Raw genomic sequence first — 26,910 nt, forward strand, 5'->3', positions numbered from 1 at the left:
TTTTACATGGCAAATTTCTTTTTCTCTGGAACTGGTTCAGGTTCTTTCTTCTCTTCTTCTACTTTCTTTTCTTTCTTTTCTCTCTTCTTCTTTTCTGGTGGAGTTATGTCAAATTTGGCGCAACTATATTTATGTAAAAGTTCTTTGTCCTTTAATAGCTCATCTATTCTGTTTTCTATTTCCTCTTCAAGAACAGCGCATGTGTCTTCTTTGCATTCTAAGAACTTTTGTTGGACTTCATCTTTCCAATCGGCGTCATCTCTGTCAACAAGTCTGTCATTGACAAATTTTAAGACTGCTCTTTGTAATGTTTTATGGTTCTTGTCATATTCCCAGAAACAGAACTTTAGAACAAATTCACCTTTCTTGTTGACACAATGTAAGATTTTATGGTCGACAGAAGTTTTAGAGTCGAAAAGTTTGTCTCGAATATAGATAGCGAAATCGCTAGACATTTTCTAAAAGATAAAAATTTTAATTTTTCTAAAAATATGTTAGAAAAAAAGTTTGCTGACATTGACAAAAAATTTGATGAAGGTTTTAAACAAGAACAAGAGGAAGTTAGAAAATGCTCAGATAAAACCTATACATGACAAGTTCTTATTTGCTCAGAATGGTATAACAGGTCTAATTGCACCACCTGGGTCGGGTAAGACTTTCACTTATCTTAAAATGGCTGCACAACAACAAGAACTAGATGAGAAGAACCCATTTTATGAGTTAGTTGTTATTTGTTCGACTTCTGGTCAATTTGACCAAACCGTCAATTCGTTCAAAGATATTATAAAGAAGTCTAAGTTAGTATGTATAAAGGATACTGAGTTGTTAGATTGGATAAAGAAGTACCAAAGAAGAGTTTTGAAGTATAATGCTATAAATGAGTATATAAATTCTAAGTTTAAAGACCCAAATGAGGAAATGCAGAGAATATTAGAGAAGAAACACTTCAGAAACAAACAGAAAGAGATAGAATACATTTCGAAGAAATTGCAATCTTACGATTGGAAGACTTACCCTCATAGATGTCTTCTTATCTTAGATGATTTCGCCTCTCATCCTTTGTTAAAGAACAGAGAACAAGATATGTGTCGAATTCTTAAGAAGCTCAGACACTTTAACATCTCAGTTGTCATTTGTGTACAGACAGCAAAGAGTTTAAGTAAGGATGTTAAAAGAATACTTACTGACATAATACTTTTCCCCGGATTGTCCGAAGACGATTTCATGGAACTTATGAAAGAGTCCATGGCAGGTAAGTTTGACAGACATGAACTATGGGAGAAGTACAAAGTCATACAAGACCCTCATACTTCTTTCAGAATTCATATCTACGCAAACAAAGTTCAAATTGTAAAAAGTCAATAAAAATAAATGGTTCATCTACCCTACTTGTTTGAAGTTGTCAAAATACTCTGTTATTTTTTCTTTCAGTAGCGGTAAGTCTTCTTTGAAGGTAAGTATTGTACAACCTTTCATATCATAGTGTGTTTGAGGTAACGTATCTTGAACTATTTGTTTCACATCTTCATTTGGGGTCATTGAAATCGGTAAGTTTTCGCGATAGAACCAATTTCTGTCAGATTTGTAAATCTTAGCAAGGTCGTAAAAGCTTTTGTTGTTTCTTCTGACTAAATGCAACATAACCATATCTTTATCTTCTTCATTTTCCAACTCTTCAGTATAAATCATATACTTATAACTCTTTTCCTTTCCTTTTGGTACCGAACGTGGTATTCTTTTCTGAATGCTTTTGTCTTTTGCTTCAATGACTTCATCTTTTGCATGAAGTTTCTTTTCCATCTCTTCACGTTCTGCTTTATATAGTTCATCTAACATCATGAAAATATAACAAGCATAACGAGGTGAAGCCCACATTGCTACAGCATTTACTAAAAGTCTATGAACATAATATCCTTTCAAACCAGGAGCCAAATTCTTGCGATTTTCGTACGGAATCTCTTCTCTCGGTTTTCCGAGGGAAGCAATCATATGAGGAAATTCTTCTAAAAGTTCTTTTGTCTGTTGGTTTTCAAACCAATGATATGCTTGCTTTGTAGAACGAAGAGCATTCAAAATACTTTGCATTTGGTACATATCGTCTTTGACCGAACGAATGAGACGTAACTGTTTGTTATACTGTATGTACTCGTATTCTTCATTTATAGCTTCATGGACTATAACTGTTGTTGTGTTCTCTGTTGTTGACATATCTGTCTTTACATACAAAATAAAAAAATAAATAAAAATAAAACTAACTTTATTTTTTCTATCTTAAGGAAATTCATGATTTTTGTGCTGAATTCAATAAAAATATATTTTAGGGTAGATGGTTAGATCTAACCCGATATCTACCCTCATTTCTACCCCAGTTATTTTATAAACGTTTCACATAGTAAACGTTATTTTTTAAATTTTGTGAAAACTCAACGGTTTGACACATGCCCTAAAAAGTATTTTACTCAGAATTTTGTTGCTGAATTCAATAAAAATATATTTTAGGGTAGATGGTTAGATCTAACCCGATATCTACCCTCATTTCTACCCCAGTTATTTTATAAACGTTTCACATGGTAAACGTTATGAATTCGTGAGACTCTAAACAGTTTTGTAGCTTCTATTTCTTCTTTTAGTACATCGAATGTTTTAACAATACCGAAAGTTTCTTTATACTTCTTCTTGACATCAGATAGAAGGAAATCGTCAGCAGTTGGATAGTTTTTGTTCAGAAATTCTAACATGTTCATTTTATCTTCTACCGGCTTCTCTGCCTCCCTCTTTAAATCTGCATAGTCGTTTCTCATACGTTCTATCTCTTTGACGGAGTAGTTATATTTCCTAATTGCTGCTTTACATTTAGAACATTGCGGGTTCATTTTTGCGTTATATTCTGAAACCTTACCTGCTAAAACAACCAAGGCGTCAATGGTTTTCTTTAAATCTGAAGCAGTTGGTTTTATCTGTTCACTCCATACCTTACCTCTTCTGTCTTTATCTCTTATCTGCCATACACATTTTGCAGCTAATGAAACAAAGTTGTCGTATGTCTTAAACTCCCCAGATTTATATATGTCAGAAATATTTTTATAAACCATGTCGCAATCTTTGTCCATAACTTTATGGTTGCAATAAAAACCAAGGAATTCATAATTTACCTTTCGTATGAACTTCTTTATTTCTACTGAGTCAGTTGCTTTGACTTCAATTTCGTCGAATTCAGGAATAGTTAGTTTTTGCTGCTGAATTTCAGGTAGTTTAGGCAAATGGTCGATGAGGTCCTCCATTTCATAAAGATACTGTTCATTTGTTTCATCTTTCGCACTACAGTCTAAATTACTTGTTAAAAGTTCTTGCTTTATCTTCTGGATTTCTGTTTCGAAAGTAAATGAAGAAGGAATGAAGCTTTTCATTTCTACTAACATAGATGTTGGATTCATGACTAACGAGTTTGGTGCTGTTGTTTGAATTGTTGTTGTGCCGATTGTTGACATATCTGTCTTTACATACAAAATAAAAAAATAAATAAAAATAAAACTAACTTTATTTTTTCTATCTTAAGGAAATTCATGAAAATTCAAGAGGGTAGAAATCGGGTTAGATCTAACCATCTACCCTAAACATTATTTTTGCTGAATTCAGCAACAAAATGAACGAGGTCAGGATGTATGTAAATACCTTTGAATTCATTCATAACGCCCTTAGTAAGCTCATAAAATGCTTGTTTTGAGGTCGAGCCACTTTTGGCTCCACCGTATTCTTTCAACCAAAACTCAAGAATTTCCTGCATGAATTTTGTATAAAAAGCAACAGTCCGAATTCCGGCGGTTGCTATATTCTTCACAAAATGCCTTATAATACTCTTCCCAGGACTTATTTTCCAACAACTTTCTAAAGTCTTTCCTAAACTGACTGACTGACTGACTGACGGCACAAAGTGGCTTAACGAAAACATTAATATATAAAATTCATGAAAATTCAAGAGGGTGAAAAAACAGGTGAAAAAAGAGGTGAAATCTCACCTCTTCACCTAAATTATATTTTTTGGTCCGGGAACAACTTTCTCTCAATTGGAGCTGTAGCATACTCTTTGCGTAAGCGGTTCAGACCTTCTTCGAAGTCTTGGTCTCTCTTGGACTGAGATTGGAATTGGAATTGCTGGGGTGGAGCTTGCATAAACATCCAAGGGTTGGGGCAGTAAGGCATAGGCTGAGGAGGGTAGTTCGGGAAGCCTTGTGGTGGGTAGTAACCTTGAGGTGGAAATTGGTAGTAATTCGGAGGTACTTGCTGGAACTGAGGTTGCTGAGGAGACTGTTGTGGTTCTGCAGCTTTCGGTTCTTCTGGCTTTGGAAGGCATTCAGGAAGAGGAACGTCAGTCATCCGTTTGTGTCCTGTCGGAAGGAAGAACTTTTCCTGTCGGAAGGAAAAACTTTTCCTGTCGGAAGGAAAATTTTTTCTAAAGTTCGACCAAAAAGTTCTCAATTTTCGAAAATTTGAATGGTTTACGGACGGACAACTGGAAGAGTTCTTCCTGTCGGAAGGAAAAATTTTTCCCTTTGTCCGGAAAATTTTTTCCTGTCGGATGGAAGAACTTGGAATGCAAGAAAGACTTGACGAGGCAATTTACCTCATTGAACTTAACGACTGCGTAAAAGACTACTTGCGCAAGGTCATGAAGCCCAAGGTCAAGTTTACCACTATTTCTGGAAGGTCTACACTTCAGCTCGAGACTTCGACTGGAATTCCAATTCAAATACCAGACGGGACAGCCTACGATGGCATAAAGGACGCCAAAAGAGAAGCTCTTGTTAAGTTCCTAAACAAACGTCCTTGGATAAAAATACCAAACAAGGAGAATCCCCTACCCCATATGAAATTGGCAATTCAGTCTCTCCTTCACTTCTCTGGTCAACCATTCTTTATAACTACAGAAGGCGACATTCAGCCAGTTCAGTAAACATCTCATTTTAACTCACTTTTTTTATGTTTTTTGTGAAAGTGTCAAAAATAAATTGTTTTCATGAGTTTCTACGATGTTAGAAAAAATGTTATTTTCTAATATCTTCACATTCAATACTTTTTCAGCACCTTTCCGTAGTTATATATGAAAGACAATTCGAGATAAAAGTCATAGTACAATGGAATAATATGTTGCACACCATTTGTTGTGAACCAAACTTGAAAGTCAGAGAAACTGTTACTAGGTGGTTCGTAGAATTTAGAAGCAAAGTCATAAAGGTCCTTACCAATACATAGAAAACTATTGTTGCTTGAACTGAAACTTGCATGACACATAACATTTTGAGGGTCAAACACGTTTCTATAAACATCAAATCTGCTGGTGGAAGTATAAATTTTAAATGGACCATCTGGTGGTAATGGTTCGTTCTGGTTTTAGTAACCGAAGAAATTGTGCCCAAGAACGTTTGTCTACTTCCCAAAATAAAAACTCTGTATCTCTTGGAGGTTAATTTCAATCTTTTGAAATGAAACGGTGGAGTTCATCTTGTCATATTCTAGTTTCAGATAGTATGTTCCATTTAGTAAAGAGTCGTATTTTTTTTGAAATTCCCAATAATATTTGTTCATTTGAGTTTGAAAGTCATCTAGAGTTTTCTCAAGACTTTCGTCTGAACGAACTGTAAAGATTCTCATTTCGTCAAATTTGTCTATTAGACCATCAGGACCTTCATACTGCCCATGAAAATATACTGCGAACATAAATGCGTTAGTTCTATTTGAAAACAAAACTCTTCTAAATCCTATTGCCTTTGCATCTGAAGGACTTTGAAGCCAACGAATTGTATAGTCAAACCTGTATGCTCGGGATGAAATTTCTTCATCTGAAATAGTCCTACCAGCATTTGTAAAGATATAGTCTAACGGTTTTGTATCTGCTACTTTTCTTTTTGTTTTCAACCTGAAGCATTTAATATATGTAAAAATATATTGTTTTAAAATGGTATGCCATTTCATATTTCTCATCTAACAAACAAGTTTCCCAACGGTCTTCTCCAACAAACTCAGCGTACATTTCAAATAAAATTAAAAAATGTCACTTTTTTTAAAAATAAATTTTTTATTTCATGCAATGTTTTATTTCTGTGCCGTCTTCAAGTATGCCCCAATATTTCCTTTTCGATATTACAGGAACTTCGGAAAATACCTTATCTAGCTTAAAACAGCCCATCTTTTCACCGACCATTCCCATTTCAATGAGTTTGTTGTATCCTTCTTCGTTCGTCATGAGTGCGTCAATGTTCTCATAGTAAACCTTGACTTTCGATTTGACTTCCGAGAAGAATTTGTTGTACTCGTCAAGGACTGCCTTTGCGAACTGAGGGTAAGACCAATGTTCGACAATAGGTTTTAATGTGGTTACTAAGCCACTTTGACCTTGAGTGAATTCGTACTTCAAAACAAAAGGAGAAAACCTTTCAACAAAGTTGTCGACCTTCTCATAATGTTTACTCTTCATCTCTTGAGGTTTCTTAATGGAATATCCCCATGTCGAATTCATAAGCAATTTGAGTGTCATTGCAAGTTTGGGGTTTGAAGCTTTCCTAATATCATACAGTTGTTGTATGACTTTTCCAACTGTATAGTTCCTTCCCGGGAACTCACCATCTTCGTTTGGAATTCCAGTCGGAATATATTGGACAAACCTCATGTATGCAGCGTTAAGGTCGACATAGTATATCTTTTCATCTGAGTCGAACTTGTCGCAACCAATTGGTCCAGTTTGTGGAAATTCAAGTGAGTCTCTTATCTTCTGAGAAACTTCTCCTGTTATCTCATAAACATCGTCGAAGCAACCTGTTTCATATAAAACCTTCTGACCTAACTCAGATGCTCTCCAATACAATTTGACGTCAATTGGATGTCTCAATGGAAGTTTGTTTATAGCATCTTGAAGTTCTTTCAACCTCATTGGAAGTTCTTCTGGTTTCAGGTTGGTATCCGAACATACCAACTCCTTGTGGAACTGTGTACTTCTTTTGTACTAGAACTTTGTCTGGAACAACTTTTGGTCTTGCTAACAATGAAAAGTTTGTTTCGTCTTTTGGTACAAAAGTTTCTTCAGCTTGTCATCTGGAATTGGTTCCAACAAACCTTTCTCGAAAAGAATGTTTACAGCTCTGACAATGTTGCACTTACTTTTACCAAAGAATGGGTTTGTAAGACTTTTCGTTCAACATGAAGTGGTTGTGGACAATTACAATCTTCAACCATGGTAAGTCTTTGTCAACAACATAGTCGTCATGTGAAGAACCTTTAGCTGTAGGTATGTTGACTCGGATATTGACATTTGCCAACGGTGCAATTTTTGCCAATTGACCTCTGAGAATGTACCTTGTCTTCACACATGACTCAAGATACTTCATCTTCTCATCTGTAACAAGACCAGAGTTCCTGAGACATGTAAGAATGCAAGGTTCGTTGACAATTGTTTCAATTGAATTGTAAATTCCATACCTTGTCAAGTCAATGTCAGACTTATTTATGAACGGGAAGTATCCAGCATGTTGTCTGACTGCTTGAGGGTTAGGTTGGTACCATTCGAACTTGACACTTGCAATTCCTTCAATTGCATTCAAAATGTCTGAGTCGGAGTCAACCATTTGTTCTCTCTTTGTAGTCTTGAAAGCGTCAAGAAGTTTTGCGGCTGTTTGTTCATTGCCATGTGCATAGTAAATGTGACCATCCAAATCTGTTATGGTCAATCTGAGATTGTGTCCTTTCTTATTTCCGTCTTGAATTGCAGCAAGTACTCCCATGAAGCCTTCTTTGTTCTTTCCTTCGTCAAAGTTTACTGTAAAGGTTCGACCAGATGTAATTTGACTTCTAACTTCACGATACTTTTCATATGCATATCTTGTTCTTTCCATGGGAGCATGTGTGTCTTCACCTTTTCCTTTTTTCCTTCTCAAAGGATGCAATTGTTCGTCATGTTTCCAGTAGAATCTGGCAAAGCCGTCGTGTCCTTCAACTTGAGGTTCACTAACATCGAAAGGCATGTCCATAAGACGTTCTTCTTCTAACCTCTCTAGTCTGTTTGGATAATTGGCACGTGCTGTTTCCAAATCCATTTCGTAGCGAAGACCAGACAATTTGTCATAGACTTTTATGGGTCTTCCCTTCCTATATTTAAAATTCTTCGAAACTCTCCAACCATATCTTTGTAACTCTGCTTTTATTCTAGCAGACTTTCTATCCATTCTATATGGGGGCATTTTTATAAAAATAAAAAAAATTTTTTTCTTTACTTTACATAACCGCCTGCTGCCATAAGTCTTTGACGCCAACCCATACCAGCTAATGAAGGTTGACTTGGTTTAGTTTGGAAACTAAACTTTGGTTTTGGTTTATCTTCAGTTTTTGGTTTTTCTTCTTCTATCGGTTTTTCGTCACTTTTCGGTTCCTCTGACTTTACTTCACTTGCAGGAACAGTTGTGTCGTCAACATCTTCATAAATATCATATGCCATTTGTTTTTGTTTTCCTTTCAACTTTTTGTGTTTGTTGTAAAGTTTAGAATATTTCGACTCTAAGTCAATGAGATGTTCTATAATGAACTGTTGGTCAGTGAAGTAAACTTTTCCATCTGTTGTCTCGAAAGCTCCTTCAGACTTCAATATTTTATTTGTGAGAGTCTGTTTCTTTTTTGAGATACTAGCCGTTCCATTTCTATGAAAAGTGACTTTATAGTTAGGGTTTGTATTTCCAGACCTGGCACTTTCTATTATTGAATTTTTCTCTTCATCTGTAAGTTCTTTGACAGGTTTTGACAATGGTTCTGAACTTTTTGTTTGTGGTGTCAAATCTACCGTTTCAACTTCTTCGGTCATTTCATCTCAGTAAAAAAATTTAGTTTGGTTTGTTTTCAACTGGTTGTTTAGGTTTTTTAAGTCGGTCTAAAACTTCCTGAGGTATAGGAAGAACTTTACAAACACGTAGTGTAAAAGGTGGTCTTCCATGACTTATTCTGTTTAAAGCTGCATTGTTCATTTCATCTCAGTAAAAAAATTTAGTTTGGTTTGTTTTCAACTGGTTGTTTAGGTTTTTTAAGTCGGTCTAAAACTTCCTGAGGTATAGGAAGAACTTTACAAACACGTAGTGTAAAAGGTGGTCTTCCATGACTTATTCTGTTTAAAGCTGCATTGTTCATTTCATCTCAGTAAAAAAATTTAGTTTGGTTTGTTTTCAACTGGTTGTTTAGGTTTTTTAAGTCGGTCTAAAACTTCCTGAGGTATAGGAAGAACTTTACAAACACGTAGTGTAAAAGGTGGTCTTCCATGACTTATTCTGTTTAAAGCTGCATTGTTCATTTCATCTCAGTAAAAAAATTTAGTTTGGTTTGTTTTCAACTGGTTGTTTAGGTTTTTTAAGTCGGTCTAAAACTTCCTGAGGTATAGGAAGAACTTTACAAACACGTGGTGTAAATGCTGGAAGCCGACAAATCCATCTTGAACTCATTTGTCTCAATGCTGCATTGTTCATTTCATCTCAGTAAAAAAATTTACATTCCCACGTTTGAGGCGGTTGAGGTTGGTTATTGTTTACCCACTGTTGTGCATGGTTATATCCTCTGTTAAAGAATCTTTCACCTTGGTCCATATAGTGTCCTGCTTGGTTATAGTAGTCATTTGCTTTGTTATAATAGTTTCCTGCTTGTCTTCCTACATTGTCCATCCATCCTTGAACTTTTCCTCTTGTTTCAGGATTTGGAATAAGATTTGTTGCATCTCGTGCTACATCCCAACCTTTCTGTACAGTTTGTATAATAGGTTGTGCTTTCTCTTTCAGTATACCTAATGTACTCAAAATCTTCCTTCCAATTCCAAATGCACCTCTGACTATTGTTCCCACTGCGGGCAAAAATCTGGATGCAACTCCTGCTAATGCGCCAAATAAACCCATTTCTTATAGGGTAAAAAATGACGAATCCGAACAAGGACCCCTATGTTTCTAAAGCGACAAAGAAAGCACTCATGATAAAAATCTTTAGTTCAACACCAAATGCTTGGTTTATGGATATCTTGGAAAACATTCCGAGAGTTAGAACAGATGGACCTCCATACTGGTTAATATTTGTTGGTCAAAACACAAGATACTATGAAGCCATACCATTATGGTCCAAAAAATATTTTAGATGTGAAAACTGCTTTGACAATATTCGTTGACAAATACCATCCAACAAAACTGACATCTGACTGTGAAAGTTCTTTCAAATCAGATGATGTAAAAAACTATCTGCGTTCAAAAAATGTAAACCAATATTTCATTGTCGACCAAAACCATTCTGCTCTTGGTGTCATTGACGGTTGTATAAAAATGTTAAGAGACTTAAACCAACCACAAGGTGGTGAAGCAAATGAAATGTCATATGACGACAAGTATAGACACTTCTCCATGGCAAAGATGAGACAAGTTTTAAATATTTACAATAACCGTAAACAAAAAGGTTTGGGAAACCACCCCCCCGAAGAAATGAAAAACAACCCTGACTTAGAGAAAGACTATATATTTAATAATTTAGTCAAAAGAGACAAACAAGAAAGAATGCCGGGCTTCAAACTTCAGAAAGGTGACAAAGTAAAATAGAAATACCTAAACGCGACCCATATGAAAATACTATTGACTATGACAACAATGGGAACCCGACAGGTACTCACATTCGTGTTCGTAAAAATAGAAGAAAGTATACAAGAGAATATTATGAAGTTTTAGGCAAACATGGCAAAATGTACAGACTGCAAGCAGAAGATAAAACTACTATTGCCAGACCTCGTTTCAAACTTGTCAAAGTTCAAGGTGGTATACTTTCAAAGACAGTTCCTAACAAATATAAGACAACTCCTGACGAATATGCTAAAGAAGTTGAAAATGACGACTAAGCAATTCTATACCATGCGTAAACTGTCATGTAAGGTGGCATGTATTCTTTACTTTGTCCCGTTGTTTGCGTATATCCTGAAACGAAATGTGTATGGTTTCCTTCTCCCTGAGTGTCACTCCAGTAACAATTTATAGCAAACTTAACGTCGTCTTTAACATCATATCCTTTACCTTTTGTCATTCCTGACCAATCCCAATATCTATGCTTATGCCAACCTGCTTGAGATGTACTTAAATCTATGTAATGACTGTGTGCAGGTAAATTTTCACCTGAAATCGTTTTACTTCCACCTGTTTCCTTTGAAGAGTTTGCACAATACAAAAACCTGTCAACTATTTGTTCCCATGCACCAACACCAAACATTACTTGAGGACCTCTTGCATCCATAGATGTATAAATAGAACCTACTGGGTTCATTAAATCAAACATATGAGATATTATAGGATTGTCTTTTTTGAACTTAAAATATAGTGCAGCTATTTCAGGTTTCTTCTGGTTTGTGTCAGAATATTTTTTATAATATAATCTTATGTTTTCAGGGTAGGTAAAATCTTGACTATAATATTTATTTCTGTCATCTGTATAATAATATACTATTCTCGTTTTTTCTATTGCATTATATCTTTTATATCTATAATAATCTAAATATAATGTTAGCTTTTGTTCATCTACATGTGGTGTTCTGTCGTCATCTCCATAGTCATAATAATGTGGTGCCGGAGCTGGGTCAGGCAATGTCATATCTGCCATTTCATAAACTCTTAAATATTTCTTTTGTTCGTCTCCATATAAGTTTAAGTAGCAGTTGTTGTCTAATGGAACTTTAACTTGTGTACCATCATTCTTTTTATAGCTTACATACATTTTATTGTTATTTTTCGGAATGAGTTTATGCCGTGTACCATTTTTTAAGGACTGTACCAACTGCCATCTAAAATATTTATTTTCTTCATTGACAGAAAAGTCACCAACAATAGTTTCAATATTTTTTGTTCCTATCAAACTTTGGTATATTTCATTGACATATGTTTTATCTGCTTTATTTTCAAGGCTAACGTTTAAGTCTGTTATTTCAGAAGATGTATGTGTATGTCCAACGTCACTTTTCTTGTTTAAGGTTTCTTGTAAGTTTGTAATATTTGCAATGGTATGTGTATGTCCAACGTCACTTTTCTTGTTTAAGGTTTCTTGTAAGTTTGTAATATTTGCAATGGTATGTGTATGTCCAACGTCACTTTTCCTGTTTAAAGTTAGTTGTAAGTTTGTAATATCAGATATAGAATGTGTATGAGTCTTATCTGCTTTTGTCTCTAATGTTTCCTTAAGACTTGGTATTTGGTTAATATAATGTATATGAGTCTTTTTAGAATATTCGTTTTCAGCTCTTGTCACTTCACTTGACATTTTATTGTCAACATATGTTTTGTCTGCTAGTTCAGGATGAGTATGTTCTTTTGTTGCATAAGCATTGTTAGCTCTTTCTTCTTCTTTTGCTATTGCATCGTCTACATATTCTTTGTCAGCTTTGTTGTCAACATCTGCTTTCAAAAGAAGTTCATTTATAGGTTTCTCGTTTAAAGTTCCTTTTGTTGGATTTATACAGACAGTATTGTTCTTATTGTCTTGAAATAGAAACTCATCTGTCATTGGGTTTATTGTCAGTTTTAAGTCACCCCCTTCAATGACTCAGATATCTTAGAATAGTTTGAAAAGTTTGTTGTGTTCTTATTTAGAGCTTGCATAATGAGTTGTCGGTTGTGTTGTATTTCTCTCATAGACGCTGTTTCATTTGACATTTTTATTATAGATAAAATATGCTTCCAATAGAAAAAGAAAATTCTAGAGTTGCTACAACTAAACCATTAGATGAACTTTTTACTAATGTCGGTCAAAAGTTTGAGAGAGATACCGTAAAGCATGAAGGCTATCGTTTTGACTACCCATTAAGATGGTTAAGAGACCCATCCGTCACAAAAGCTATTGGCTTTCGTAGAATGAAGTTCATTTCAGAAGCCATACATGGTTTCCCATTTACGGTCGGTTTGAAGTTCGATACTATAACAAAGAAAAACGTATGTATGAGAAATTTGAACAGGGAAACTTTTACAAGTTAGTTTGCTTATAAATTTAGAAACAACTCTTCAAGCTTTTCAAGAAAAAATAAACGATATCTATATCGAATATGCAAACCAGTATAACATTGACGAAGGAGAATACCATCTCGATATTATTTATGACAGGAAAAATGCAACTGTTAAAATCAATAAAATAGAAGACCTTGGAGAAAACGTTTATATTTCTACAAAATATAACAACTTGGCATGGTATAGATTTATGAGGATGTTAAATCAGCCTGCAGCATATCCAGTACACCCGGACTATTATGAAGTCGAAAACCCTAATGGAACATATGAAAATATTTTCGACCCAGATGCTATTATTGTTCATGCTTCATTTTCTGGCGCCCAAAACTCTTTCTTATGCTTGGCAAATGACTTTTACGAAAAACCTACAAAGTTATACGAACCACCAAGTGGAAGTATTTCAGACTTTCAAGTATGGTTTACTACAGATGGAAGAAAAAGAATAATTCCATTATACCATGCGTTTTACTTAGAACTTAGTTTCATATACAACTACTATCGAACGGTAAAAATATAATTTTTTAATACGGTTGAGGTGTTGGATTTGGTTGCCAACTAGACTGTGGTGCAGGTTTAGGCTGTTGTATAACAGGAGCTTGCTCTTCTGGTTCAGGGTCTTTAGGTATAATACCAACGAACTGACCTACTCTTTTACCAATATTTTTGACACCGTTCCATACTCCTCTTCCTACGGTTTTGACGCCATTCCATATACCTCTTCCAACTCTTCTGAAGAAGTTTCCTATCTTACTGAAGAAACCAATTTTACTATATGTAAAAATCTAATGTCCGCCTAGTCTTTTGCGTTTCCTGTTGAGTTCCATAGCATTCTTTAACTGGAGCTCATACATTCTGTTTCTCCTCTGGTAGAAAACATATTCGGGGTCAACTCCTGTGTTCGCGTCATCTGCATAAAGTTGTTTATATCCCACTTCAGGGTTTGTATAAAACTCTTTCCATCTCATATTTGCATACCATGGTGGCAAACCTAACGCAGCGTCATTTGACATGGCAGTTTGCATTTGTACATCTGTTGGCACTTGACCATAGTTTGCCATTGCAATTTGTATTCTAACTTCATTTGGAATATTCTCTGGGTTTGGTTGTCCAGGTTGCTGTGCATTCGCTAAGTTCTGTGCGTCCATTTAATATTAGATAAAAATATCTCTTACGAGTACATATACTGAACATTTGCAGGCATTGGTTCATCTTCATATTCTCTGTACTTTTCTGCCACGTCAAATAAATAAATGACACAATGGAAAAAACCTAAAACTAACAATCCGATTTCAAACCACATTTACTTACTAATAAAATTTCTTTATTGTGACACTTTCTCCGGTTTATAGGACCTCTCTCATATTCTATCTTGTCATATATAAACTCATAGTCATGTATGTCCTCTAACCATCTCATAACGGTTTCCAAACCACTTTTATCGGATGTAAAGTAAAAGCATGGATGGTTATGTATAACGTCTAAAGTTTCTAAAGAGTCTCTCAAAGTCCAGTCTACTTGGTATTGAAAATCCCATGTGTTATAGAACGGCGGGTCCACTATAAAGAAAACATTTTCCTTGTCTTTATATTTTTCATACAACTCTGTCCAATGACATCTCACAAACTCTATACCCTCAATATATTTTTCTATGTCCTCTTTGAAAACATTTGTATAGTTAAGATATAAAACTTTTGACATAAGTGTTTCAATGTCATGAACTCTTATAGCACCACTATATAATAGTCTAGCAGATATACTATCCCAGTCTATATATTCTGCTTTTTTCAAAACCTCTCTCACAATATTTTTCTTATCTAATGGTATACGTTCCATCTTACCTATAGGTATCTTTTCTTTTAACTCTTTCAATATATTGTTTGTGTCTGGAATATGTTTGAGACGGTCCATATAGTTGTCGAAGTCATTGCATATAATCTTTGAGTCTGGGAATATTGTATGACATAAATGGGATATATAGAAACTTCCACCGAACAAATCTACAAATGTTAGACCATTCGGTAGTTTCTTAAGTTCTCTCAATATAATATCTTTACATCTACTCTTATTTCCAAAGAACGGTAACGGTGGTTTTGTAAAATTCATTTATATATAATAATAAAAATGTTTTTACCCGAAAAGTGACAGAAAAGTGACAAAACTTGAAAACATATATAATTTGTGAAAAGCGACACATTATATAATGTTTTCGACCCAGAAGACTAACAATTTTCCGAATAAAAACTTCATTTATACTAAACATCTTCGGGGCTAGAGGGCGCAACGCGCCTGGAAGCCCTCTGAATATAAACTTCATTTATACTAAACATCTTCAGGGCTAGAGGGCGCAACGCGCCTGGAAGCCCCACTACCCTTTTTTTATAGAATTCTAGAAGGTATAGTGCATAATTTGAAGTATACTATCAAATAAAGAAATTTTACAGTTTTTTAGTTTTATTTAGATGTACGTTATTTTAGATGGCTTCGTCGAAAACAAAGCATGTCTGTTAAGTTTATTCTTAACATGGTAAATAAAATGGCAACGAAGCCCAGTGTACTGCGTCTTATGCCGTAGTTTTTGTTATCTTCATACTCAAATACAACAAATACAAATAGATTTATTACGAAAAAACGTATAAAACAAATGATATATTTAAAAAATATTTTTCTCAAGGAAATGACGGATTTTATTTAAAATACAAATAGTCCATTGAAGAAACTCAACTTGAAAAGAATTTAAAAGCTAAACTGCAATTATTCCTATTGTTTATTAGCATGGTATTGAAATTCTCTTGATAATCCATAGAACTCCGATGGATTCTAAACAAACATTTTGAATAAAATTAAAATATTCATTAAATTTTTAAAAATTCAAGAAATAATTTTAGAATTTGATTTCAAACTTTTTTAAAAAATTATTATTGTATAAATGTTTTATGAAATTAAGCATTTAATTTCTTTTAGATTTTTTTAAATTAATTATATCCATTCGAAATATGGCCTGAATTCGGGACGAACGTATTTCTTATTTGCCTTTGGTGCCGGTCTCCACCATTGATCCACGATTGAGGGATTATAAAAGTTCTTATCTGCTTGTTGATATGTTCTCATTGTACCCAAAATTTCTTTGACATGTCTTTCAATTTCTTTGGGAGGAAAATACTTCCATAAAATATTTGATTCAACCTTTGGTTGGCGTTTGATGTACTTATCATAGAAAGCTCCAATTGTATGCTTTGCCTTTTCAACAGCAGCTGTTACACCAAGTTCCTGAGCATACTTCTTTGCGAGATCTGTGATCCAAGCATTTTCTGGGTCTTCTTCCTCTTCTGCGTTTTGCTTGGATTCGGCTTCCTTGATGAGAGCAACTGCAGTTTGGCGGGCCTTTGCGAGGAGATCTTGAACCTTTTGCTTTGTGAGGACAATTGTTTGATCCTTTGGTGCTTCTCTAAGGAACTTCTTGACTTTTTCAACTGTGGAGTTGACGACAGAGTACTTTGCAGCTTCTCTCTTGATCATTTCTCCTAAGCGGACAAACGGATCTGTGATTTGCTTTGGTAATGCATTCTTTTCAAGACTAGTATCGAATTCAGAATATCCATTGACAGCATTGTTGATGTACTTCATCATGTATGGAATTGCTGGGTTAATTAATCCTTGTGGATGAGTGAGCTTCAAAAATCTCATGGTTTCCTTTGAGAGACTGTTTTTAACACGGCGTGACATTGTGTAGTTATACTTTGGCTTGAAATGGAATGTTTGGTTCATGATGCCCTTATAAATCTCTCTCTGCATTCTTGGGAGAATGACGGAATGGAAATATTCTGGCTGAGCAAGATATTTCAAGGCTGTTGCGTTCTTCTTATCAAGCTTCTTGAAATATGGAACAACGAAATGCTCGTTATAGTGCTTGAACCACTGATCCTGGGTCTTGGCGGCACTTATAGTTAATGTCGCTAAAACAAACATTAATAAAAATGATCATATTTTTTTCAATGGTATTTCAATTGATAACCCGACTGTCAGATTGGCTGAATAACTAATAAAAAATTGCTAACATTAAAAGGATTAACATAATAAATTTTCGTTTTTGACATGAAAGAGTCAGAAAACGGTTTTACCTTATTTTTTTGTCTGACAAACCAAAATATTTTTTATTTGATCATCCTAAATCTGACACCAACAACAGACAAAAGTTACCCGTCATATAGAAATAAACTATCCGGGAGTAAAATATTTTTTTTCTCAATTGTGACTAAGTGGTATATCTTAAATACCTAATGAACTCACTTCCACATATATCATAATGATATGAACAACTTTGATATATCAAAAAAGCAAAAATAAATATTATATCAAATTTTCAAAAAAATCACTGCTGAACGTTGAAACTTTCAGCAATAAAAATCCATAGCAATAAGAAACGCAAGAATGAAAATTATCAATTAAGAAAATGCTTTTAAATGTCCCAAATATAATTGAATCGTAGTTTCAAATTTAGGGATGTTTGTATATATTCAATTTGGGTATTACTAATGTTTCAGATTTGACACTTATTTTCGTATATAAATCTGTAATATAATCTTAACTTTTTAGAGGATACCTTAAAAAGTATTAAGATTACAAATAACAAGTCAAATATTTTAATCAAATTCCCTACAAACCACACTAAACAATATTTTTTGCTAATTTTGTATTTTATTCGGGAAAAGAATATTGAGAGTTCACAATATGCACTAAAATAACAGAATTTCATTTCAAAATCATTTGCAAAAACATAAAAAATTCAATATAAAGTAAGTTTTACCTTAACTGGAATAAATTGAATTTCTTGGTTTAGAAAACTTTTGGATGCCTTATTGGATAGCGAGAAGTTGAGAATCGATACGATGCTAAAGGCCCTCTGTATAAATGGATTGGTTGGACAAGAGAGTTTTCTTCTGCTTCTTGGAAGAACCTTTTGCCGATCTTATAAATTTTATGGGCAGTTTTGGCAGCCTTATATGCCTTTTTAGCACCTTTAACAAATTTCTTTCCCTTGTCTTTGTTTGATTCAGCTTCTTCAAGGAAAAGTCTTCCAATCTTCCATAACTTGTATCCTGTCTTTGCAGCCTTGGCAAGTTTCTTTGCTTTGATTTTGTTTTCACCTTCATCTTCAAGTTGTGAAAGAAAATAGTCATTGAGATCATCTTCATCATCGTACTCATTTTCATAATATTGATATTCGATTGGCTGATCGAATGAATTCTCTTCTGCTTCTTGGAAGAATCTTTTTCCCCACTTGTAAATCTTATGAGCTGTTTTGGCTACCTTGATTCCTCTTTCGGCGGCATCAGCTGCTTTTTCAACCTTCTGGGCAAATTTCTTCAATTTACCTTTATTTGATTCATCATAATCAAGTTGTGAAAGATAATAGTCATCGAAATATTCTTCATTTTCATTGACAAGATATGGATATTGGACTGGAACCAATCTATGTGGTCTTACAATTCTGGATGCTGTGAGTGCTGTTAATACAAACAACATTAGAAATGATGTGAAATTTTCAGAACACAATTTCATATCATTTTTGTCAGCAGGAAAATCAATAAATTTTAGATTTTCATATGAGTTTAAGCAGGATATGCATATTAAAGTTTTATCTTTGTCAGAAACGGATAAATTATGAAATATTTGAGTTAATTTGCCGGAAAGAAATCATTTATTTCAAATATTGCATTCAAAATAATTTGAATACATAAGATTATATACATAAATTCGTTCGCAGACATTAGAATTAATTATTTGAGATTTTTATAATCTTTTCTCCAATTTATGCTACTTTCTCAAATAAATTAATTCTAACTTAATAACATTAACGGATGTTAGGAGCTTATTGCATTAAAGGTTTAACTCTTGAGACTTAACCCTTCGATTCCTAAAATTGATTTTTCATTTTCATTTTTTTAAGCATTAAACAGCTATATTATCCCAAACTATATATTTCACATATATGCTTATTGCTTTCCACTTATTCATAGGGGTTAAAATACTCTTTGTTTGAATTCATTTTTAATTAAGAAAAAATATTGGAAGAATACTGATGAATTGAGATAAAATTGTAAATTTGACATATGTTATTAAATGTTCTACTATATTTCTTTTAAAGTTGAATCCAAAAAAATTCATTTTAATCATTTTTTTATACTGAAGAAAACTATATTTGCTTAGTGCTTGAATTAGTTTAGCCTATGTTAAAGGATCTTTTTAATCTAAATAACAATGATCAATTTACTTTGCAATGCTCCAAGAGTGAACTCTCCCGATTTTGCCATGAAAGAAACCTTTTGCTATGTTCTCCTGGAAAAGTTACTAATAAAATTAAGTCATGCTATGTTTATGCAGACTAATCACTTTGTAGGAAGAGTGTATTCCTTCCTAACCCATTTGACAAAATCATGGTTGCCATTAGTCTCATAATCGTTATCTCTGAATAATTTTCATGAAAACAGAGACTCGCAGAGATACAACAACCATGAATATGTGTAAAACCTCATGAATACTTCAAAATTGAAAGCCTTGTGTTACCTGCACAATAGAGGTATTCGTCATTGAGACATAAAACCAGCTGTTATCTTGTTTGATAATTTTTTTTCATCCAAAACGCATTGATTTTGGTTTTTGTAGAGAGAATTCTCAAAAATTCAAAGCATATTGCGGAAATGATCTTTTAATCAAGTATATGAAATAATCAGATGGATTGTTGATCAAACTATGAAAATAAACCCAAATGAAAGAATGGAGGCAGAAGAATATCTTGAAAATCTTAAGTGAACATAAAAATATAGCTTTGCTGGACAAATAAAACCCGGATTTGTTATATGCATCACTGTTTTCCGTAAGAATCTAATTTCTTGAAAATATTTCATTTTCAAAATTTAGAAATTTTCAAAAAAAAAATTAAAAATCATGCGCCACCCGGGAATCGAATCCGGATCATAGGTTTGGGAAACCCACATGCTAACCGCTACACCAATGGCGCTCCAACTTTAAAATTTCCATTCAAGTCCCCGTAATAGATTAATCCATAATAATGAACTAGCCAATGCCTTAACCTCGAGATTAAAATGATTCTTTTCCATATCACCAATAATTTATTGTATTTGCATTTTTAGGGGAAAATAACAATGATTTGATTTTACCCATCAAATTTTCAAAGTTGGCCGAATTAATTTTTTTTCCCTCTTCGTATCAATTTTTCATATAATTTGCCAATGAACCAAATATTATTATAAATTTTTTAACAGTACAGTTTGGCAAGAACTTCATTTTAGGGTATTTTTGTATAACTTCATATAAGGGTTTCGTTTTGCTAAAATTGTCACTTTTATAGCATATTTGTTTTTGGATGTTTTGCGAAACCAAAAAAAAAACTATGATATACAATGTGTGTGTAAAGAAAATACTTTATTTACTAGTTAAAAAATCATTTGGTATTGATCAAGTTATTTTTTCTGGATAAGATATTATATGGATAATTGGATAGAAAATACAATTATATAATCTTGTACCTGGTTTAATTAAGCTAATTGTCATCAGAAACTTGTAATTTTTATGAATTTCAGATTTTCTTTTCATTACTGCTTTTCTTAATAGGTCAAGTTCTTATTTACGTTATAAAGTATGATATTTACAAATATCAAGTTATCGTGTTTTTTGAGAAATTATGAGAAACAAACAAAAATGAAAAAGATAGGAATAGCAATGAATAGTGATGTGGGTATAGAAAATGTAAGAGATATGAATGCAAAGCAATCAGTATTTAGGATATTGACCATAGATTTCGAAAAAAAATGCTGCATATTGAGCGAAAACTATGATTATATTATAAGGCTGTCATTTAAAGCATAATGAAACTATTCCCTTTTCATTTTAATCGAATAAGATAGTAAAGATTTTTGAATTAGCTAGAAACTGATGAGATGTTTTCACAAATCAGATTTTTAATCTCTATAATGCATAATTCACTCAATATCTCAATTTTGATATTGCGAGATATTTTTGCTATCGGTTTCGCAATTTTGACACAATAGCAAGAGGGTTCTATAAGCATTATTATCAACGTAGAATCTGAATATCATATCAGAAAATGTCGCAAATCTGACATTTACCCGACCAAATAGCAAAAATAATTGAATACTTTTCGCAAAAACTTTAAAAATCGATAAAAATATGAAATATAGATATTAAAGAGACTTTTTATATAATATTCATAAAGATTTTCCAAAAATATGATACCGCAAAATTAAAAAAGTGACGTCTTAAGTGGAGTCAAAGGTCGAAATTGCTAGCTAAATGTTTTTTAGCGAAATTGCGTATTGTACGTTTTTTTCGCAAAACGAAACCCTTACTTCATATGTTATACAATGGACATACAATCTACAGTTTCTTCCCTTTTTCAAAAAATTCTAAGCTCTTCTGAAAATTTTTGTTGAAACAAACTGCTTTTTTATTAACATTCTACAGTTATTCAACATCTATGACTCTCTCAAAAATTTGAGAAGACACAAAATTATCTTCTCAAAAGCAATTCTTCTATAAATACGGCTTTCCATTTTCTCAGATAGAGTAATTTTGAGTTTTTGATCTGGAATAAAAACGGATCATTCTCAAATTTTTACTCCTTTCAGAAAAAAAAGCCTTTGAATTCGTTATATTTTCAAACCTTCAAGCACACCCTCTGTATTGCTTTTCTCCAGCTACTGATGATACGTATAATTATCTTTTTCTTGCTTAATTTTCTAATCTCTCAAATTTTCCTAATTTCTCATTCAATTTCGTTTTAAAATAAAACTTCCCAAAATCAAAAATGATTGGCGGGGACTTGTTATTTAATGAATATAAATTTAATGTCAACTCCTTAGACGGTGATACAATGCTCTATCATGATAGAAACAGTATTAAGTCTACCGGAATTAGTGCATTCACAGCTGTCTTAGTTTTATTAAACTCTGGCATCTCTAATGATCCATTCTTTATGAGTTATTCATTTCAGACAGGTATATTCCAAGTGATCGTTATAAGTGTGTTAGCTTTGATTCTAACACAACTCTCATTTCACATCTTCGTAAAAACATGGTCGTTTAATGGGGAAAACTCTTACATATCTATCTGGAAAGATGTATTTAATGGAAAAACATCTATAATACCAAGAATCATTCTCTTTGTTGCTTTCATATCTTTATCATCTGTCTCAACAAATGATTTCTTAACAGAATACGATGATTTATTATCCTATGTTGATCCTTCAAAGTTCTCAGTGTTCAGTAGCAAATGGTTCAAAAAATTTGTTTTGACATTTATCTTTTTCTTTCCATCTCTCTTCCACAACCGATTTTCCCAGATGAAGTACATTTCCTACATGAGAAATTTCCTTTTAGTAGTCTGTCTCATCATGGAAGCCGTAGTTGCTGGTAAAACCATTAAAGAAAATGGCTTTGATCCGCAAAAGGAAATTGTTTATTGGGGAAAGGATTTCAGCCAAACAGTTGCATGCTTTGACCTATTTAACGTTGTTTTCTTTGTTTCACCATTTGTTGCGATGATTTCAAAGGATATTAAAGACGCAACAAGGTCAAAGATATGCAAGATTACATGGGCAACATCATTAACTTCTCTTGTCTTCAATTTACTGGGCGGATATCTTGGATATTTAGCCTTGTTTTCAAAGCAAGAAGATGACTTGGTTTTCTTATCTTTTGAGAACCAAAAGGACATTTTCATCATTATCGGAAAAATTACTTGTTTATTGAAGACAATTTTGACGAATACAATGTACATTTACATTAATGCTTGCTGTTTGGCTGATTTGTTCTTCAAATACAGTGATGACCACAAAGCAGCAAGACTCACAAGCGGCGTTGTTGTTTGGCTTTTAGCTATTTTTATTACTTACACGGGATGGAAGTTAACTGATTTACTTAACTTGATAGGCAGCACTTGCTTCATTTTCCTTGCTTTTATACTTCCTTCTGTATATTATTTGATGATGTATAAATTTAGAAACATTTTATGGGGAATCCTATCGATTTTCGAAGTTCTTGTCTGCGTAACTATATCAGGCATAATATTATATTACAATTCAACAGGTTTCATTGAAGAATATTCCGGAGTTTCATATTTTTAATTTGATTTACTCATTTTGTATATATTTGTGTTGTTCAAATAAACTATCTCTATCATTTGATAAACGTTCATCCTATTTTAAACTTAAATTATCAAAGATTCACCTTAATTTTGATTCAAATTTTGCAACTTGATCAATTATATATATTTTTGGAAGTAAAAAACAGCCTCAAATACAGAATGCCATTAGATTCTAAATTAAACCACATGATTGTTGAATTTGATTGTTATCATAAAATCATAGAATAAAAAATTGACAACAAATTGTATGAGAGAAAGAAATATTTTTATATTAAATGATATTAATCGGTTTTCATAAAAACAATATTCACCTGTAAGCGAATTGAAATGTTATAGACCGAAAATAGATTTTTTCGGTTTTCTCTTCAAATAATTGAAAGAATGATACTATTATAGGTTTATTATATTATATAGCATATAATCATGCTATAGCCGAAAATTATAAGTTTTGAGAAGATTGAATAAAACACAAATAAATTTGAATGTAAGTTAAATTGCTTGTTGTTTTTAATAGCTATTTAATGAGAAATCCAATATTGCAAAATTCGAATTGAATGATTGAAAGAACAGAAAAAGTCATTCTTTTCAATTTCGAATATGTTTCATTGTATTTATAATTATATGGCAAATAAGATATTTAAACTTGATTTTTGAAGGAAAATTCACAAAATTGAATATATTCAAATAATTTTTATTCAAAAATAAACTAGTTATTTGAGTTTAATACTAATTATCTATTCAAACTACAAAGTTTGTAATTTAAAATATTTTGTGAGATCAGATTGAATTAATTCAAGGTTGTTTTCAATTAATATTAATGACCATATTACGCATTTTCGAACATTCTAAACCAAATATATAAAAATGGGAGACCAATGTTAAATTTGCTAGACATGGGGGAGTTGTCTGCAAAGTTTTAGCTCTTATCTCTAACAAAAAATTACTTTTTAAAAAAAATGACCGAATACGTTTCACAGCGAGAAAAAAATAAAAGGCAAGATAGAATTTTCTAGACATAAAGAAGTTGTTTACCGAGTTTTAGCTCTTATCTCTAACAAAAAATTACTTTTTAAAAAAATGACCGAATACGTTTCACAGCGAGAAAAAAATAAAAGGCAAGATAGAATTTTCTAGACATAAAGAAGTTGTTTACCGAGTTTTAGCTCTTATCTCTAACAAAAAATTACTTTTTAAAAAAATGACCGAATACGTTTCACAGCGAGAAAAAAATAAAAGGCAAGATAGAATTTTCTAGACATAAAGAAGTTGTTTACCGAGTTTTAGCTCTTATCTCTAACAAAAAATTACTTTTTAAAAAAATGACCGAATACGTTTCACAGCGAGAAAAAAATAAAAGGCAAGATAGAATTTTCTAGACATAAAGAAGTTGTTTACCGAGTTTTAGCTCTTATCTCTAACAAAAAATTACTTTTTAAAAAAATGACCGAATACGTTTCACAGCGAAAAAAATAAAAGGCAAGATAGAATTTTCTAGACATAAAGAAGTTGTTTACCGAGTTTTAGCTCTTATCTCTAACAAAAAATTACTTTTTAAAAAAATGACCGAATACGTTTCACAGCGAGAAAAAAATAAAAGGCAAGATAGAATTTTCTAGACATAAAGAAGTTGTTTACCGAGTTTTAGCTCTTATCTCTAACAAAAAATTACTTTTTAAAAAAATGACCGAATACGTTTCACAGCGAGAAAAAAATAAAAGGCAAGATAGAATTTTCTAGACATAAAGAAGTTGTTTACCGAGTTTTAGCTCTTATCTCTAACAAAAAATTACTTTTTAAAAAAATGACCGAATACGTTTCACAGCGAGAAAAAAATAAAAGGCAAGATAGAATTTTCTAGACATAAAGAAGTTGTTTACCGAGTTTTAGCTCTTATCTCTAACAAAAAATTACTTTTTAAAAAAATGACCGAATACGTTTCACAGCGAGAAAAAAATAAAAGGCAAGATAGAATTTTCTAGACATAAAGAAGTTGTTTACCGAGTTTTAGCTCTTATCTCTAACAAAAAATTACTTTTTAAAAAAATGACCGAATACGTTTCACAGCGAGAAAAAAATAAAAGGCAAGATAGAATTTTCTAGACATAAAGAAGTTGTTTACCGAGTTTTAGCTCTTATCTCTAACAAAAAATTACTTTTTAAAAAAATGACCGAATACGTTTCACAGCGAGAAAAAAATAAAAGGCAAGATAGAATTTTCTAGACATAAAGAAGTTGTTTACCGAGTTTTAGCTCTTATCTCTAACAAAAAATTACTTTTTAAAAAAATGACCGAATACGTTTCACAGCGAGAAAAAAATAAAAGGCAAGATAGAATTTTCTAGACATAAAGAAGTTGTTTACCGAGTTTTAGCTCTTATCTCTAACAAAAAATTACTTTTTAAAAAAATGACCGAATACGTTTCACAGCGAGAAAAAAATAAAAGGCAAGATAGAATTTTCTAGACATAAAGAAGTTGTTTACCGAGTTTTAGCTCTTATCTCTAACAAAAAATTACTTTTTAAAAAAATGACCGAATACGTTTCACAGCGAGAAAAAAATAAAAGGCAAGATAGAATTTTCTAGACATAAAGAAGTTGTTTACCGAGTTTTAGCTCTTATCTCTAACAAAAAATTACTTTTTAAAAAAATGACCGAATACGTTTCACAGCGAGAAAAAAATAAAAGGCAAGATAGAATTTTCTAGACATAAAGAAGTTGTTTACCGAGTTTTAGCTCTTATCTCTAACAAAAAATTACTTTTTAAAAAAATGACCGAATACGTTTCACAGCGAGAAAAAAATAAAAGGCAAGATAGAATTTTCTAGACATAAAGAAGTTGTTTACCGAGTTTTAGCTCTTATCTCTAACAAAAAATTACTTTTTAAAAAAATGACCGAATACGTTTCACAGCGAGAAAAAAATAAAAGGCAAGATAGAATTTTCTAGACATAAAGAAGTTGTCTACCAAGTGTCAGCTGTTACTTCTTCTCAATACTGATATAAAATAAAAATCTTTATTATTTATTTAACCTTTATTGTTTCATTAAACTTCATTTATTTTATATTATAGTTTTATTCTTTTAGCTACTTGTAAAATAATCTAATTTTATATCATCATTTTACCGGATTATTCTTCAGTACATCGATTGTGTATCTAAAATAATATCATTATCCTTATTCTGTTTTTTCCAAAACTCTTTTAAATATCTTTTTTGGTTAGATTACTTTATACTTTTTACTTTTATTTTTTAATTTCAAAAAAAATTGGTGATTGTTCTATTCTGTTACAATGTGCATTATCATATTCTAATGAATTATTCATTACATACATTTAAAAAAACTTGTTAAAAATGAAATTAAAAAATTATGTTTATTATTACGCTGTGAATGTGTCAACAGCGGTCATGCCTGTATCTGTATCCCATATTTGCCACAACCTTTCTGTATCTGCATTTGTGTATTTCGGTTTCAGCTGATACATTTGATTTGGCGTGTAATTTGTTCCAGTTAATGGATTAATTGGGAGATCTTCATGCGGTGTGTTATTATTGTACTCCCAAATAAAGGCAGGAATAGCCTGAATGCTTTGGCAGCGCTCCAATGTCGACCAGAATCTCTCAATCTTCCCATTTTGGTAGGGAGAATGAGAGTCTGTATGCCGCCATTGGACGCCCCAAAGATCAAGTAGAT

General features: G+C 32.5%; 14 protein-coding genes, 1 non-coding gene and 3 pseudogenes across 18 annotated transcripts, besides 4 other annotated features; 5 read left to right on the forward strand and 13 right to left on the reverse strand.

Moving 5' to 3' along the window:
• Positions 1-11,331: part of a mobile genetic element that runs on past the window's edge.
• On the reverse strand, positions 3-455 carry TVAGG3_0686890 (uncharacterized protein; the record flags this gene model as incomplete). The annotated part of the gene is made up of 1 exon (XM_001315318.1): positions 3-455. One exon carries the CDS (start codon positions 453-455, stop codon positions 3-5), a length of 453 nt encoding a protein of 150 aa, XP_001315353.1.
• Positions 532-1,365, forward strand: TVAGG3_0686900 (protein of unknown function, DUF4106 family; the record flags this gene model as incomplete). The annotated part of the gene is made up of 1 exon (XM_001315317.1): positions 532-1,365. The coding sequence occupies one exon, from the start codon at positions 532-534 to the stop codon at positions 1,363-1,365; it is 834 nt and encodes a 277-aa protein (XP_001315352.1).
• TVAGG3_0686910 (KilA, N-terminal/APSES-type HTH, DNA-binding family) lies at positions 1,381-2,208 on the reverse strand (the record flags this gene model as incomplete). Its single annotated transcript, XM_051242908.1, has 1 exon — positions 1,381-2,208. The coding sequence occupies one exon, from the start codon at positions 2,206-2,208 to the stop codon at positions 1,381-1,383; it is 828 nt and encodes a 275-aa protein (XP_051089495.1).
• Positions 2,553-3,488, reverse strand: TVAGG3_0686920 (organellar and viral DNA polymerase type B; the record flags this gene model as incomplete). The annotated part of the gene is made up of 1 exon (XM_051242909.1): positions 2,553-3,488. The coding sequence occupies one exon, from the start codon at positions 3,486-3,488 to the stop codon at positions 2,553-2,555; it is 936 nt and encodes a 311-aa protein (XP_051089496.1).
• TVAGG3_0686930 (uncharacterized protein) lies at positions 4,030-4,374 on the reverse strand (the record flags this gene model as incomplete). The annotated part of the gene is made up of 1 exon (XM_051242910.1): positions 4,030-4,374. One exon carries the CDS (start codon positions 4,372-4,374, stop codon positions 4,030-4,032), a length of 345 nt encoding a protein of 114 aa, XP_051089497.1.
• TVAGG3_0686940 lies at positions 4,678-4,951 on the forward strand (annotated as a pseudogene). The gene has a single exon. A coding segment is annotated over exon 1 (274 nt).
• On the reverse strand, positions 6,074-6,532 carry TVAGG3_0686950 (DNA/RNA polymerases family; the record flags this gene model as incomplete). Its single annotated transcript, XM_051242911.1, has 1 exon — positions 6,074-6,532. One exon carries the CDS (start codon positions 6,530-6,532, stop codon positions 6,074-6,076), a length of 459 nt encoding a protein of 152 aa, XP_051089498.1.
• Positions 7,504-8,213, reverse strand: TVAGG3_0686960 (uncharacterized protein; the record flags this gene model as incomplete). Its single annotated transcript, XM_051242912.1, has 1 exon — positions 7,504-8,213. A coding segment is annotated over one exon (710 nt), but the record flags the coding sequence as incomplete, so codon positions are not given.
• TVAGG3_0686970 (phage tail repeat-like family) lies at positions 8,258-8,842 on the reverse strand (the record flags this gene model as incomplete). Its single annotated transcript, XM_051242913.1, has 1 exon — positions 8,258-8,842. The coding sequence occupies one exon, from the start codon at positions 8,840-8,842 to the stop codon at positions 8,258-8,260; it is 585 nt and encodes a 194-aa protein (XP_051089500.1).
• On the reverse strand, positions 9,342-9,494 carry TVAGG3_0686980 (uncharacterized protein; the record flags this gene model as incomplete). The annotated part of the gene is made up of 1 exon (XM_051242914.1): positions 9,342-9,494. One exon carries the CDS (start codon positions 9,492-9,494, stop codon positions 9,342-9,344), a length of 153 nt encoding a protein of 50 aa, XP_051089501.1.
• TVAGG3_0686990 (uncharacterized protein) lies at positions 9,514-9,914 on the reverse strand (the record flags this gene model as incomplete). The annotated part of the gene is made up of 1 exon (XM_051242915.1): positions 9,514-9,914. A coding segment is annotated over one exon (401 nt), but the record flags the coding sequence as incomplete, so codon positions are not given.
• On the forward strand, positions 10,329-10,891 carry TVAGG3_0687000 (annotated as a pseudogene). The gene has a single exon. A coding segment is annotated over exon 1 (563 nt).
• A 1,376-nt stretch (positions 11,332-12,707) lies between the features above and the next one.
• TVAGG3_0687010 lies at positions 12,708-13,554 on the forward strand (annotated as a pseudogene). Its single transcript has one exon. A coding segment is annotated over exon 1 (847 nt).
• Positions 13,555-13,819: 265 nt separating this feature from the next.
• TVAGG3_0687020 (uncharacterized protein) lies at positions 13,820-14,182 on the reverse strand (the record flags this gene model as incomplete). The annotated part of the gene is made up of 1 exon (XM_051242916.1): positions 13,820-14,182. One exon carries the CDS (start codon positions 14,180-14,182, stop codon positions 13,820-13,822), a length of 363 nt encoding a protein of 120 aa, XP_051089503.1.
• Positions 14,183-16,013: 1,831 nt separating this feature from the next.
• TVAGG3_0687030 (uncharacterized protein) lies at positions 16,014-17,003 on the reverse strand (the record flags this gene model as incomplete). Its single annotated transcript, XM_001315315.1, has 1 exon — positions 16,014-17,003. The coding sequence occupies one exon, from the start codon at positions 17,001-17,003 to the stop codon at positions 16,014-16,016; it is 990 nt and encodes a 329-aa protein (XP_001315350.1).
• Positions 17,004-17,870: 867 nt separating this feature from the next.
• On the reverse strand, positions 17,871-18,560 carry TVAGG3_0687040 (uncharacterized protein; the record flags this gene model as incomplete). The annotated part of the gene is made up of 1 exon (XM_001315314.1): positions 17,871-18,560. The coding sequence occupies one exon, from the start codon at positions 18,558-18,560 to the stop codon at positions 17,871-17,873; it is 690 nt and encodes a 229-aa protein (XP_001315349.1).
• A 1,423-nt stretch (positions 18,561-19,983) lies between these two features.
• Positions 19,984-20,055, reverse strand: TVAGG3_0687050. Its single transcript has one exon. It is a non-coding gene; the product is annotated as a tRNA-Gly (tRNA).
• A 1,678-nt stretch (positions 20,056-21,733) lies between these two features.
• On the forward strand, positions 21,734-23,473 carry TVAGG3_0687060 (amino acid transporter family; the record flags this gene model as incomplete). Its single annotated transcript, XM_001315313.1, has 1 exon — positions 21,883-23,199. The coding sequence occupies one exon, from the start codon at positions 21,883-21,885 to the stop codon at positions 23,197-23,199; it is 1,317 nt and encodes a 438-aa protein (XP_001315348.1).
• A 76-nt stretch (positions 23,474-23,549) lies between these two features.
• Positions 23,550-24,388: a mobile genetic element.
• A 1,919-nt stretch (positions 24,389-26,307) lies between these two features.
• Positions 26,308-26,336: a mobile genetic element.
• A 263-nt stretch (positions 26,337-26,599) lies between these two features.
• Positions 26,600-26,910: part of a mobile genetic element that runs on past the window's edge.

This window comes from Trichomonas vaginalis, chromosome III (assembly GCF_026262505.1).
Source record: "Trichomonas vaginalis G3 chromosome III, whole genome shotgun sequence".
Taxonomy (NCBI): Eukaryota; Parabasalia; order Trichomonadida; family Trichomonadidae; genus Trichomonas; species Trichomonas vaginalis.